The sequence below is a fragment of the Protomyctophum parallelum genome (assembly GCF_964188405.1).
Source record: "Protomyctophum parallelum genome assembly, chromosome: 2".
Lineage (NCBI taxonomy): Eukaryota > Metazoa > Chordata > Actinopteri > Myctophiformes > Myctophidae > Protomyctophum > Protomyctophum parallelum.
The window spans coordinates 32,742,056-32,756,499 of NC_139699.1; the positions used below are offsets into that span (position 1 = coordinate 32,742,056).

The following is a 14,444-nucleotide window of genomic DNA, read 5'->3' on the forward strand; positions in this document are numbered from 1 at the left end:
TCGGGGACAGCCCTACATTGTAGGCACTACAGAGCCGAACCGACTTTTATTCGGCTCTAAAATAGGAGTATGAATCGGCCCAAACTCTAGACGGGCTCGCCAACAGGCCCGAAAATTAAGGCCCGGCCCTAACTGGGCTGGCCCGAGGCCCCGCCTGGTCTTATTAATTAGCACATATATTACGCCCTAACCGGCCAGAAAACGTTAGAGGCCATATATGTGCATTCCCAGACAAATATATTAATTCGGAAAATGAAACACTGGTTTAAACATTAGGAAACAACAAGGCCAAAAAAACACAACGCAACTACAAATATTTATAAGCAACTTTACAGAAAAACAAGACCACGGTCGCTTACAATAAGCCGACATGGCAACACTGTGTTTGTCAGGCAACCACTCACTACTATTGACATAAAATCCATAAAATCCCCATTTGTAACCTTTGACCAGAGCTGTAAGTTAACGTATCAAAAATGTCAAGTCAACCCTGCCCTTTTTTTCTTCTAATTATGTTTTCGGCACAAAATATTGTGTTTGTTGTCATGATTTGTCACGATCCGACTTGGCTTTGTTCGAGGCTTACTTACAGATACTTACAAATACTTTTTGAAATATGCATGGAGAATTATTTCCTGGGCCAGTCGTCGTCATGAAAGGGGGCGGGACTAAAGTCTTTATTTTTCTACCGGAAGTATCTTCCATTATTTTGTAGTAGCAGAATTGTGTCCACTCGTCCACTCACCTCCTCCTTCCTTTGTGTCAGCTGTAGCCTGTTCAAAATAAACGCGAAAGGACTTCTGTTGTTGTCCTTCATTTTTTGTCAATTTTTGAGCCAGCTGGAATGTTGTGAATCCGCCGGGAAAATGGTCACAACGATGCAAACGCTTACACCACATGTGTACTGGGCTCAGCGGCACGGAGAGATCTTTCTGCGCGTTGAACTCTCCGATGCCAAGGTAAGGTAGGCTAGGAGTAGGATGCTTTGACGTCGGACAGCTGCTGCCTTTATATTACCAAGAAGATCACTCAGATCTAACAAACTACAAACACCCTGGATGAGACGCGTTAAGTGTTAGCTTGTACTAGATCTTGTTCTTTATCGCAAGCGACGTCCGTGTGTTTTCCTTGTATGTAGACTCGCTGCACAGACCACTGCAAGAATTTAGACTGATTCACGATCAGATCCTGGTTGGCAAAAGTGTGTGTGTGTGTGTGTGTGTGTGTGTGTATTACAGTATTAAGCTATTGTTCATTTTCTCGGTGTTTTCACTCATTTTCACGACTCCTAGCTTCAGCCTCATCCCACATATGTTGTACAAATGCTCCATGAAAAATGCATGGCTTGCTAAGTGATGCCAACCATGTGTTGTATCATGTTTAGCTCTGCATAATTAGTGACAGAAAATGATAGTATATTAGTGGTAGGCTATATTGTCATTGACTATATTCTCCTACTGGACATTCTGCTCAGAGGAAAAACATGAGTTCCTTGAGATTGGTAAAATGTTTTTTTTTAGTTTTTGGTGTTGACTTGTGATGACTGTTTGTTCCAGGATCTTGACATCAGCATGAAAGACAACACTATTCAGTTCAAAGGTAATTGGTATTGAATTTCAAGGTATAATAATTCTATTATGAGAAAGATGCCAATTCACCAGGATTTCTAAGTACCGGTAGTTGCTAAGTACTAAATACTTAAGCTGAAATAGCACTTGGAACACTATGCATTAGGCAGCCATTATATATTATATTGATTGAGTATTGATTTTGTTTCTCAGCACAGGGCCATGGAGCTAAAGGAGACAATGAATATGAATTCAGTTTGGACTTCCTGGAGCCAGTAAAGCCTGAGGTATTTCTAATGAGTTGGTATTATTAATTTAGTATAGGAGGAAGTTTGCACCCTTTTCTAGGCATACCTAGGAAATAGTGTATGCGCGTGACATCATCATATCCGGAAGTTATGTGGAAAGCCGGAAACGCCTACTGAGTTGCAAAAAACTACTTTCTGGCCTTGGCAGCCCATACATCCAAACAGAAAAGTCCTATCTGATTGCATTAAACAACGTTAAACTTACTTTGCCACTTTTGCCACTCACCTTATGCATGCACATACCGCTCTATAGGCATACAATTGTGAGGGTGGGTGGGTAGGTTTGCACGTGTGCATACGTGTGTGTGTGTGTGTAGATAGACGGACAGACAGACCTTTATTGATCCTGTGAGGGAAATTCAGTCACCAGAGACACAACAACAGTTAAGGTACTGATACAGAGTATCTTGTTTGCTGTAAGATACAGCAAGGGGAGCAATAGTAAAAAAGAAAAAGAAAAAAAGTAGGAGTCAGAGGAAGAGTAACGTCTCCAAAAGCATCATCATTAATGAGTACTTTGCAGAATTAAATCCATCTTCAACTGCTTATCCGTAGTCAGGTCGAGGGGGCAACAGCTCCACCAGAGAGCTCCAGACTTCTCTCTCCAGAGCAACATTAGTAACTTCCTCCTGGGGGATCCCGAGACGTTCCAAGGCCAGTGAGTCGATGTAATCCCTCCATCTGCGCCTTGGTCTGCCCCGGGGGCTCCTCCCAGTGGGACGTGCATCGAGGACCTCCCTAGGGAGACACCCGAGAGGCATCCTTCCTAACCACATACCCGAACCACCTAAGCTGGCTCCTTTCCAGGCGAAGGAGCAGCGGCTCTACTCCGAGTCTCTCCTGCGTGACTGAACCCTATCTCTAAGGAAGATGCCAGCCACCCCTCGGAGAAAACTCATTTCGGCCTCTTGTATTCGCGACCTCATTCTTTCGGTCATGGCCCACAATTCATAATAATTAATAATTAATATCAGTACACACCCAACCTATACAATAGCCTTTACAGTATCCCACCCAATGCAAAGGCAAATAATACCTATGCAGATGGTATATCAGTACACACCCGGCCTGTACAATAGCCTACAGTACAAAAACAACTGTCACTGTGTCATCAACCTTAGGCAAATACGTGAGCAAAATACACACCACCACAGTATCGTTTTGATATCACAGGAAATGTGCCCTACAGTGTACTGTGCAACGACCCGGCCGTAACTTGCTCCTCCAAGGGAGCTATCTCTCTTGGAGTGGCTTGTTTCCCGTGACGGGTCTTTTGCAGGGTTGTTACACCTGATTTATACTTTGTTGCGTGCCCAAATTGCACACCAAACATAGCCTACAGTATGTACAAGCTCACAACAACGCAATTCGTGTTGTGAGCTTGAAGATCTGCTATGTTTGGTGCAGGACACCAGCACACAACTAAGTATAAATCAGGCTATAATTCAGTATCGGAAAATGTTTGTAGATTACATTTTTTGTTTTTTCACTGATTAGAACTAAATCAAAATTAAAAGACTCAACATTTGCTGTCAAAATGAACACTGCTATAATAATATACCATTGTGCATCTTTCCGTCATGGTGTACCCCAGGTTAGCCACAAATCCACAGAACGTCAGGTGAACATCAAGATAAAAAAACAGGATGAACGCTGGTGGGATCGGCTCACGCTGCAGGAGAGGAAGCCACTGTTTCTGGCCCCAGACTTCGACCGCTGGCTGGATGAGTCAGATGCCGAAATGGAGCTTCAGTCCAAGGTAAAAGTAGGTGAAACTCTGGGTCAGGAAGATGGAAGGCATGTTTTGAGTTTTGTAGAAGCTTCTCTAACCTCTAAAATGTAAAATAATTGGAATGCAGAGTGTGATTGTTACATGCAGCATTTCCTTTTCAGGAGGAGACGATAAGCAAGATACACGTGGAATCAAGAGTCCGTAAAGACCGTAAGTAGAACACTAGATCTTCTATGGCCGAGAACACTAGAATATCTCACAGATTGTGATTGGACCACTGAGCCTATTAATAACTTTCTTTCATTACACTTTCTTTCATTTTCTTCTCAGCCTACCTTGGTTTGAAGAAAGGATATTTATTCATGTACAACCTGGTGCAGTTCCTTGGGTTTTCATGGGTCTTTGTCAACATGACGGTTCGTCTTTTCGTATTGGGCCAAGGTGAGTGAAAACCAAGGTTTTTGAGGGGTGCTAGCCCCTCCTATATTCAGTTATAGTGTAGATTTTCGTTTTACACAAACGCTATATTCCCATTGACAATGAATGGAGAATTTATGTCATATGTGGACAGGCAAATCGGCTATTTTGTCCTACACAAACATTAAATTCACATTGACAATGAATGGAGAATTTACGTCATATGTAGACAAGCAAATCGGCTATATTTGTCCTACACGATTAAATTCCCATTGACAATGAATGGATGATGTACGATGATAAGAGCGCCCTTCACTTCACACGGTTGTGATTTTGTGGTCAGTAGCAGGTTTTTTGGTCTGTTCAGAAATGTTCTGTTGATGCAGTCCAAGAAAGACATATGGAAAGTGTCTTAAGTGTTCTGATGCAGGTCCAATTATGTTGTTGAGCTTATTCCAACCTTATCATTGCTACTCCCAAATAATTGCTACTCAAAAAATATTTTTTACAGTTACACACACGCAAAAGAAAACTAAACAAAAACATGCAGAAATTGGTGTTTTCTGTAAAACATACACCGCTGTACAATCTGATCTCATCCTCTTTTCACTGACCAACATAGTGGGGCCTCCAACTTGGTGGGCTTACAGACACAAGACCCCAACCAGCATCGGCACAGCTATCATATTTGTCTCCACCAGCCGAAGGCATGGGGGAGAGTATGTTATGCACTCCGTCCGTCCGTGTGTCCGTCCGTCCGTGTGTCCGTCCGTCCGTGAGCAGCTAATCTCGGCCACCGTTAACCCGGTCGATGCCAAATTTTGCACACACACTCCCTGGATGCCAACCATGAACCTCTGCCCCAAACCTTCCAGAACGGCCTGTTATAGCGCCACCAGGAGGCCGCTTTGTGCAAAACAAGTTTTTGCACAGTACACCTACAGATTGTGTCCAAACATCACGCAAATTGGTACACAGTCTCTCTAGAGCCATTCAACCAAACCGGTCTTTCAGATTTCTGCTCAGTTTCAAACAAAATGCTGCAAATCATGAACACATCGCGTGAAATTGTGCACCCACATTCCCACTAGGCCGAGGACGAAATGCCACATGAACAATTTCAACTCAGCCTCAAGGTGGCGCTATAACTGGCCCAAAAGTGTTTTTACCTCTAACTGCACGGATCTGTGGATAACTTTGTATGCCAACTCCCTAGAGGCCAAGGAAAAACCTTTGCCTGAAATTTTTCACATCTGCTCTTTATAGCGCCACCAGGAGGCCGACATATGTAAAACACATTTTATATTATTACTCCTTCACATTTTATCCAAATTTCACGCAAATCGGTACACATGATCTCCATAGTCATGTGATCAAGACAGGTTTGTTTCTCATATTCCATCCTGATTGGCCACGATTGGCTCCTACAGTTTTCAGGAGTAGCAAATGCCCACAACTCCTCAACGCAGCGTCCGATTGCGATGAAACTGTGCACGCATATTCCCACTAGGCTGAGGAAGAATCCTGGTGGAGACCTGTGCCGATTGGCACTTTATCTAGTTTATTTTCTTTTTTGTACATGGCCGCACCAACAATGACACACCTGTTGGGGATCAGATAATCATGCCTGTTGAAGACAGGCATACATTATCAACAATAGTCTATTTAAGTTTAGTTGATAATCTACTGTAGTATGCAGCATGCTAAAATGTTTTACGAAGCAGATAAACTATTTATAAAGAACTCTATTTCAGGCCAGACAACCTTCAAGCATTGTGCTAATGTGCACTTTTGAATCGGAGGAAGAAAAACATGATTGATGTGTCACTGCGTCATTGGATTGCTAAAAACAAGTTTGTAGCACGTCACACAGCGACATGTGTCGGGCCGTCACTACAGTTTGTAGCTTCAGCATCTCACCCCCCCCCCCCCCTTCCCCTTTCTTTTCCTTCTTTCCTCTGTAGATTCCTTCTATGACACATTCCACACCACTGCTGATGTGATGTACTTTTGTCAGATGATGGCTGTTATCGAGGTCATTAACCCCTTGTTGGGCCTGGTTAAGACAGGATTTTTCCCAGCTATGATACAGGTAATGCTCCACATCTTAATAGTATAATTAAGAGTAATTACAACTTGCCCCAATGCCACCATCATTCTGCCCAAAGCTGCTATTCCTGGAGAAGTTGTCATGGTAGAAGGAGAATGTCTGTTGTATTCGTAGCTGTCTTGATGTGGTGCAATCAGAGGTTGCACAGCAAAACACTCATGAGTTGTTACTGTTAGCAGCGAGCCCATTATTTCTTCAGGAATTGCTTGTAGAATATAATTTGAGTTGTGTGTGTGAGTGAACAGTTAGTGTTGATATGCTCGTGTGCATATATGATCATGCATGATTGCATCAGCTTCGGTACATTATTTAAACATAATGTTCTTATGCCTAGTTTTTATATTGGAGAAGATGCATTATGAAAAAGTGAGTGTAGTGTAAGACCAGAAAATTAATAATAATAATAAAAAAAAAGGATAAGTAACAGGAACATGACCAGACTATAAGAACGGGTATGTTCTACTTCTTAATCTCACGGTTTTGTGTTATTTAGTTTAGTAGTAGTATTTTGTTCAGTTTAGTAATGGTTAAAAGAACAATTTCAACCCCCACTCAGGGGTAGGCAATTGAGAAAAGGAGCTAATTGCTTATCAGGCTGGGCATGGAGGGTATTCATTGTTGCTCTTGCAGGTTGGTCAGAGTTCTATCAGCAGGGGTATTGATTCATCACTGGTTCTGGTCAGAGTTCTATCAGCAGGGGTATTGATTCATCACTGGTTCCAAAACACTGGGTCAGGGACGCGTTTGTGGGTCAGTTTTATGGGTCTCTTAATTTTTTGCTCCCCTACAATTTGTTTTAATTATTATATAAACATTATTATAAAACATTTTCAAAAAAACATTTCCAAAAGGAAATATTTTCATGACTTCAATGGATGTTTTCAGTAATTTCAGGAAGAAATAAAATAAAATTTCCCAAAATTAGAAAACAAATGTTTAAGACGTAATGAAAATGGCTGATCTGTACGGCGTGTTGGGAGCTTGTAGATTTTTACTAGTTTGGGACCATCCCGGATATTGAGCTAAAAAGTTTGGGAACCACTGCGCTACCTCCTCCAGTTGAGGCTCCCCACTAAAAGTGCTATTCCGTGTGTACTTTGTGTTCATTCCCTGAAGAAGGCAGTATTTCTGCGTTGGTTTGTTTTCTCTGTGTCCACAATAGACTCTTGGCATTGGCAGCTACAAGTGTGCGGATATACATTTTTCCTTTGGTTTCAATACCGGTTGGACAGGTTAAGAAATTTGTGTCTGACCCCTCCCATGTACTATACCCTGAATATCGGCTAATGCCATCAGGTAGGAGGTACAGGGTCCATGCGTGCAAATACAATAGGTAGGTAGGGTACAAGCATTCCTTTGTCCCTCTGTCAATCACACTCCTTAACAGAGTCCTTGCAGAGGGTAGACAGGGTAGGGGTCGAAGATTATGAGGTGATGTTCTTGCACTTATGCACTAGGTATTTTGGTGTGTGGTTTTCTTTAATGATGTACGGGTCACTGTGTGCCTTTTGTTGTCTTGTATTGTATTGTATCTGTATCTGTATGCTGCAGGGCGGGTCCTTGGGGTCCAAGACAAATTTCTCCCTTGGGAGACAAAATAAAGAAACCTTGATACCATCCTTAGGATGACCAACCAGTCAAAAGACCAACCAGTAGATGTCAGCAGTGACAAGGAAATATTAAATGGGAGAAATTGGCTAAAACAATTTCTTGTCGTTCTCTGGCCATTGTACAGAATGTTTTTTATGTACCGTAATATTTTTAACCATTTTTTACTTAAACCGTACTATGTCTAGGTCTATACTTGGCCCGATTGGTCCTTTGAACTACAAACTTACAGCATGAGCATTTGATCTATTTATTTGTTTTTTGCCCCCAGAAAACGGATGCTACTAGTACTGTATATGTTTCATGTGGTTAAATGCCTAGTTTCAGTTTTATTTGTTTTTGAATAACAATTCAACACCAAGCCCACATCAACGGCAAGGACCTCAAATATCTTTAACCCATTCTGACCTGAGATCAGATTGTCTTCTATGTCAGTCGCTCTTCGATTTTTCAAAAAAAGCAGACCTACAAGCTCGTAGCGCGCCACTCGGTGGCGCACTATGAGCTTGTAGATCTGCAAAAACCAAAACCAAAACCAAAATGGGTTCCCGCCAAAAATGGGTTAATTGTGCTTGTTGTAACTTTCTCTGCATTGTATTGGCTATTTAGAAGCTATTAACAAAACTTCAACACTGATCTCTTAACGAGGTCCATTATTTAACATCTTCATTATGTGTGTTTGTATCGTGCCAGGTGGCAGGGAGGAATGTCATTCTGTTTGTCATCTTTGGCAGCCTGGAGCAGATGCAGACCAAGCCAGTGGTGTTCTTTGTGTTCTACCTGTGGAGCACCATTGAGATCTTTAGGTAATAATTATTATATTATAATAAATATTATGTATAATTTCCATAAATGTATTTTGGTGTGCTTTATAAGCGGCAATGGGATGGAAACAAAAAAAATGCAACCTGGAGATGTGCATATACTGTAGCAGTTGAGCTGCTTCAGCACCCTGCAGATTTGCAGAAAGTGACTGACAGAAAAACACTGCTCAACTATAAAACATTCATATGTTCAGAACCACTGAGTTTTAGATTTCCCTCTGTATCAGACTTTATCTATATTAACCCATTCTGACCTGAGATCAGATTCTAAAAATGTCTTCTACATCCTGACAGTTTTCTGAAAAAGCTATGTTTCTATGTCAGTCGTTCTTCGATTTTTCAAAAATAGCAGATCTAAAAGCTCATAGCGCGCCACCGAGTGGCGCGCTATGAGCTTTTGGATCTGCTATTTTTCAATAGCTAAAGCATAACATAATGCTAACACCAAAAGGCGTTCCCGCCAAGAATATAAAGAACTAATATGTAAGGATAATTTAGCATACAGGAATATTTTAGTTAAATTAACACTTTGAGGCCCAGGCCGTAGCGTAACGGTCTGGGCACCGGACTGGTGATCCAGTCGCGGTGTGCCGCGGGTTCGACTCCCGGACCCGACACGGCCTTTACCGCATGTCATCCCCCCATCTCTCTCCCGTTTCCTGTCAGCCTACTTTCTATCCCTTAAAAAATCAATAAAGGCGTAAGCCGCAAAAAAATATCTTAAAAAAAAAAAAAAATTAACACTTTGCTGTGCTCTGCGTAGACACATGGTCAAAACTAATTGTGAAGTATTTTTGAAAGTTGTATTAATTTGGAAATCTCAAACCTGAATCCTTAACTCGGTTGATCTGTTATGTGTGTCAAACAGACTGCAGAGCTTATGTTAACTCCTTCCTTTTCTTCCTCAGGTATCCATTTTATATGCTGGCCTGCATTGACACAGAGTTTAAGCTATTGACTTGGGTGAGATACACTCTCTGGATCCCTCTGTACCCACTGGGGGTAATAGCAGAAGGTGAGCTATTGTACAGTATGGTGAATTAGCTGTTGCAGTTTTATTCAAAACTACTACATTTCTCGTTACTGGAAACATCTCTGTTTCATAGTGTGTGTGTTTTACTGCTCAAATGTCTTAGAATCAGAATGAGTTTGGTGGTCATACAGTGATCCATTCCAGAGTGAGAGGTAAAGAAATGTAAATCCAGTATTGAGAAATGTAAAAACGTAATGTCATAAAGGTGAATGATAAATAATTAGAATGTTTAAAAAACATTTAATAAACTAATTTAAAGTTCATGGTAAAACAGAGTCCCTGTGAGAGCCATTGATGATATGAAAATTAACACAAAGAGATGTTAATGTTTTTGTCTGTTTGTTTGCTTTTCATCAATTTTGATCTTGAGGATCTAAATTGATAAATTCATGTTATTTGCATAGTTTGAAATGTCGTGAACTAAAGAACAACTTGTGTTGTGTGAAAAAACTTTGCACACAGTAATGGAGATGCTGATCTGTCTAGCTGCTGTTGCTTTGCTTTTAGAATCTTCAGTCTTTAACTAATATAAGGAGCTGCAGTACTTTTGGTAACCTTTGGTAACATTGTATGATTGCAATATTAAATGGGAGGGTCTGTGTTCTTTACTGTTATTTTTGCTATGACCGTAATGCCTTTAGGAACTAAACAATTGCGTGACATTTAAATATTATCAAAATACAGCCTGCGTCTCATGGTTTATCTTCAAAGGATACTAATGCTCTGCTCAGCTGATAAGTGTATTATTGCAGTTAGTTTAGTATTCTGGTACATTACCTCTAATAGACTAATAGGATTCATGTGGCAGCTAAAGATTCTCTTATCAAAACAAATCAGAAGAACATCCTTTCATGGGAACACATTTACCCTTGCTGCTGTACAGCAGTGGGACTCAACCTGTGGGTCCTTGGTGCCCACATGATTCCGGGGGGGTCCCCAGATGACAGAAAAATACAATCTATAGACTTTTAAGACCTTATTTAATACAAAAAAAAGACCATTGCTGCATCAAAAGTCAAAGTCATTCATTGGCCAAATTGTCAAATAATATAAGAAAGAGGCAAGAGTTGTGAAAATGGCTGAGCTTGCAGATCGTCAATTTTCAAGTGCTTAAGTGTTGTGTGTCTCATCAGCGGTGGCTTTAATCCAGTCCCTGCCCATCTTCGACGAGACGCGCCTGTACAGCCTCCCCCTCCCTGAGTTCTTGGGCCAGTCATTGAGCTTTTCTTACAGCCTGCAGATCTACCTGGTCATCATGTTTCTGGGTGAGCTAACCATACTTGAATGCCATCACGTACTTTCTTACTCTTCTCTCTTCTATTTGACTCTCACCTGCTGTCACAAAGCAAGGTTGTACATAATGTTCGGATTGCAGCCTCAACCAGTTAATATGCGTTACACTATCGTTCTGGGTTTGTAACAGGCACAGGACCTTTGTGACATGCCCCCATCCCTATTCTGTCTTTCACTGTCTCTCTCTCTCTCTGTGTTAAGTACCAAATGCCTTCAAATAATATTAATATAAAATGTCTTTAAGCATCTGAAGGACTTGCAGAACGACAACAATATTAGGCTACTCCTTAGTCACACCGAATCTCTTGTTTGTGAGCTTAGAGACCAAATAGTCCTACATTAATTTACACTGAGAGAAACACAATTGTAAGTATTTGTCTTTTCTTAAAAAAAAATCCTGTGTCTTTTGCAGGCCTCTTCATCAACTTCCGACACCTCTACAAGCAGAGGAGGAGACGGTTCCGCTCGAGAAAGAGGAAAACCAACTAAAGAATAAACCTAGTCATGCAGCGTAAATACCATCCCTATGTAAAATGTATATCATCCTTTCTTTCTTTGGTCACTGCTGGATGCCTTCTCTCCTCTCCATATACACATGCACACAGACCACATAATGGACTTCTTGTCAACATATTACTTTCAGCTAGTTTGGTTGATAATTAAGTCAGTCCTGTGTGTTTTTTAGTTTTTTTTAATAACCCATTATTGCTATAGTTTTTCATCCCTGATCCTGTGGGGAAGACAAAGACATCTTGCAGCTCTTGGGGTCCCCACCTACTTATTGAGAACCCCTACTCTAAGTGTTTGTGTGTGTGTGTGTGTGTGTGTGTGTGTGTGTGTGTGTGTGTGTGTGTGTGTGTGTGTGTGTGTGTGTGTGTGTGTGTGTGTGTGTGTGTGTGTGTGTGTGGTCGAGATGAATATTCCTTAATCCAAGTTCAATTGTAGTAATTGCTATGATGAATGTTCCATAACTTCAGTGTTGCTCAAGCTATTCAGACTAAATTGCACATCACAATGTTCTTGTGCACTTTCTCTCATTTCTCGAAATAGTTTTGAGGTGGTTTTACATTCTTTCAACTACGCGTGGCGGACATTTTGGGGCAGCAAGGGGCATTAGATAGTGGTCCTAATATTTCAGAGTCAGACTTACTTATGGAAGAAACATACCATGTTCATGGCATGCACCACTTCCATCTTCTAAAACATTATCGGACCCTACCTGCAAATAGGAATAGTTTTAATCAGGTAAAGGGTGCAGTCATTTGACAGTACTGTATATATAGGAATAGATTCAACTTGCCAGGTAAATTCATTCTCAGGGACAAACAAGATGACTTTTCAAGAACTCTTCCCATGTAAATATCTAAAGCAAGATGTTCAATTACTAAAATCAACTACTTAAAATTAAATCATTGCAACTCCCGAGTGAATTTTAGTTTAGTTTATTTTTACAGTAATATTATATAGAAGAGATTGGACTACATATATAAATTCAAATGAAACAGAAAAACACGAGAAACATAATTTGATTTCTTCCACTTAGCCCCTGGGAGCTTACCCAGTAGTAAAACGACTAAGTCGGATTATAGAATCAAAGCAATAAAACCAAATTAAACAAAATGTCATATATATATATACCGGTGTGTGTGTGTGTATATATATGCTTAGAAAGGCCCAACAGCATATCCTAGTGAAATTTGGCTTAAAAACAGATTTACCAAATTACCTGTGGGGAAAATGGAATGCGTTGAAATTGACCTGAACAGTAGATGAAAGTGTAGTACAACAATAATTGCATGCCTTTTTAAGGGATTAAAGGTGAAAAGGTTAAGAAAATGTGTGAATACTAATTTAGATTAATTGGTCTATACATGCTATACTTGAATTTATTTGAAAGATGAAGAATCATTCATAACTATTCCACAGACTTGAATTTTCCAGAATCTGTGAAATTAAAGGTCGACTCTCGAAACATTTGAAAGTGCAAATGTGTTTTAAGGCTTGTCTCCTTGGACATCTCATTAACAGCCTCCATAGAAACAGAGTAATGGAGTACAACATTTAATGGTATTGAAAATTGGTTACTGAAGTCATATGTCATGAAATCTGAAACTGTGAACAGAAGTGTTTTTTTATATAAGGTATTGATTGACTCAGTTGGGAATTGTGCAACTGAGTCATACGTACTTCACTTTAGTTTGTTTGGCATGTTTGTATTTATTTGTGTTCATTGTTTACTTTTTTGTCTTTGTTGATGAAGGTTTTATTGCAAGTATTTCAGCATACATATATCCACCTCGATGGTGGATGTACGGTACAGTATGCTACAGTATGTTTTACCCCATGTTTGACACCATTAAGCCTGTTGTCTGACTACATGGTCCATGTGTAGCAGAGTGGCTCACAACTGAGGTTAAAAGGAGGGGGAGTGTGGCAGAGAGGCTCACAACTGAGGTTAAAAGGAGGGGGAGTGTGGCAGAGTTAGCCTGGTTAATAAACCAGACCGAATCAGCCGTTGGCAAAAATAAATTGCCTGCCGGCGGATTTCGGTCTGGAGAGGCTCAATTGTACGCCCATTTCCTACACCAGAGAATGTGGGCGGCCAATCGGGACACGGTATGCAATATGGGCGGGCTTTGGTACAGTGACTTTCAATGCTTGAGACCTTTGACTGACAGTAGCTCTGACCAATTGCGTCAAAGAGAATTTTTTTCCCTGGAAATGAAATCCAAGCTGAGCCTCCCCAGACTAATATCCCGCGGTCCGTGCGATATTAGTCTGGTTTATTAACCAGGCTATGGCAGAGTGGCTCACAACTGAGGTTAAAAGGAGGGGGAGTGTGGCAGAGAGGCTCACAACTGAGGTTAAAAGGAGGGGGAGTGTGGCAGAGAGGCTCACAACTGAGGTTAAAAGGAGGGGGAGTGTGGCAGAGTGGCTCACAACTGAGGTTAAAAGGAGGGGGAGTGTGGCAGAGAGGCTCACAACTGAGGTTAAAAGGAGGGGGAGTGTGGCAGAGTGGCTCACAACTGAGGTTAAAAGGAGGGGGAGTGTGGCAGAGAGGCTCACAACTGAGGTTAAAAGGAGGGGGAGTGTGGCAGTGGGGCTCACAACTGAGGTTAAAAGGAGGGGGAGTGTGGCAGAGAGGCTCACAACTGAGGTTACAAGGAGGGGGAGTGTAGCAGAGTGGCTCACAACTGAGGTTACAAGGAGGGGGAGTGTAGCAGAGTGGCTCACAACTGAGGTTAAAAGGAGGGGGAGTGTGGCAGTGGGGCTCACAACTGAGGTTAAAAGGAGGGTGAGTGTGTCAGAGTGGCTCACAACCTCAGCATGATGTCCTAAAAGTCGAATATTGTATCTCCCCAGAGTCATAGGGGATATCCCTTTTGGCTTAGTGGTTAAGACGGCTTTCCACGCGGGAGTCCCGGGTACGATTCCTGGGTGTTAGACATGCACTGGTCCATACGAGTGGAGTCTAATTTGGTTGTTCACACCAAGGTTGTTCTGATATTTGATGAAGCAGAATAGATCCTGCTTAGATTTTTTTTGCTGTT

At 41.3% G+C, this 14,444-nt stretch overlaps 1 protein-coding gene across 1 annotated transcript; it reads left to right on the forward strand.

Moving 5' to 3' along the window:
- The first annotated feature begins 773 nt into the window (after positions 1-773).
- LOC310853358 (very-long-chain (3R)-3-hydroxyacyl-CoA dehydratase-like) lies at positions 774-11,561 on the forward strand. The gene is made up of 11 exons (XM_083757669.1): positions 774-959; positions 1,557-1,599; positions 1,782-1,855; positions 3,471-3,635; positions 3,770-3,818; positions 3,939-4,049; positions 5,990-6,117; positions 8,437-8,549; positions 9,476-9,582; positions 10,734-10,865; positions 11,306-11,561. Exons 1-11 carry the CDS (start codon positions 867-869, stop codon positions 11,380-11,382), a joined length of 1,092 nt encoding a protein of 363 aa, XP_083613795.1. The 5' UTR covers positions 774-866; the 3' UTR covers positions 11,383-11,561.
- The last annotated feature ends 2,883 nt before the right edge of the window (positions 11,562-14,444 follow it).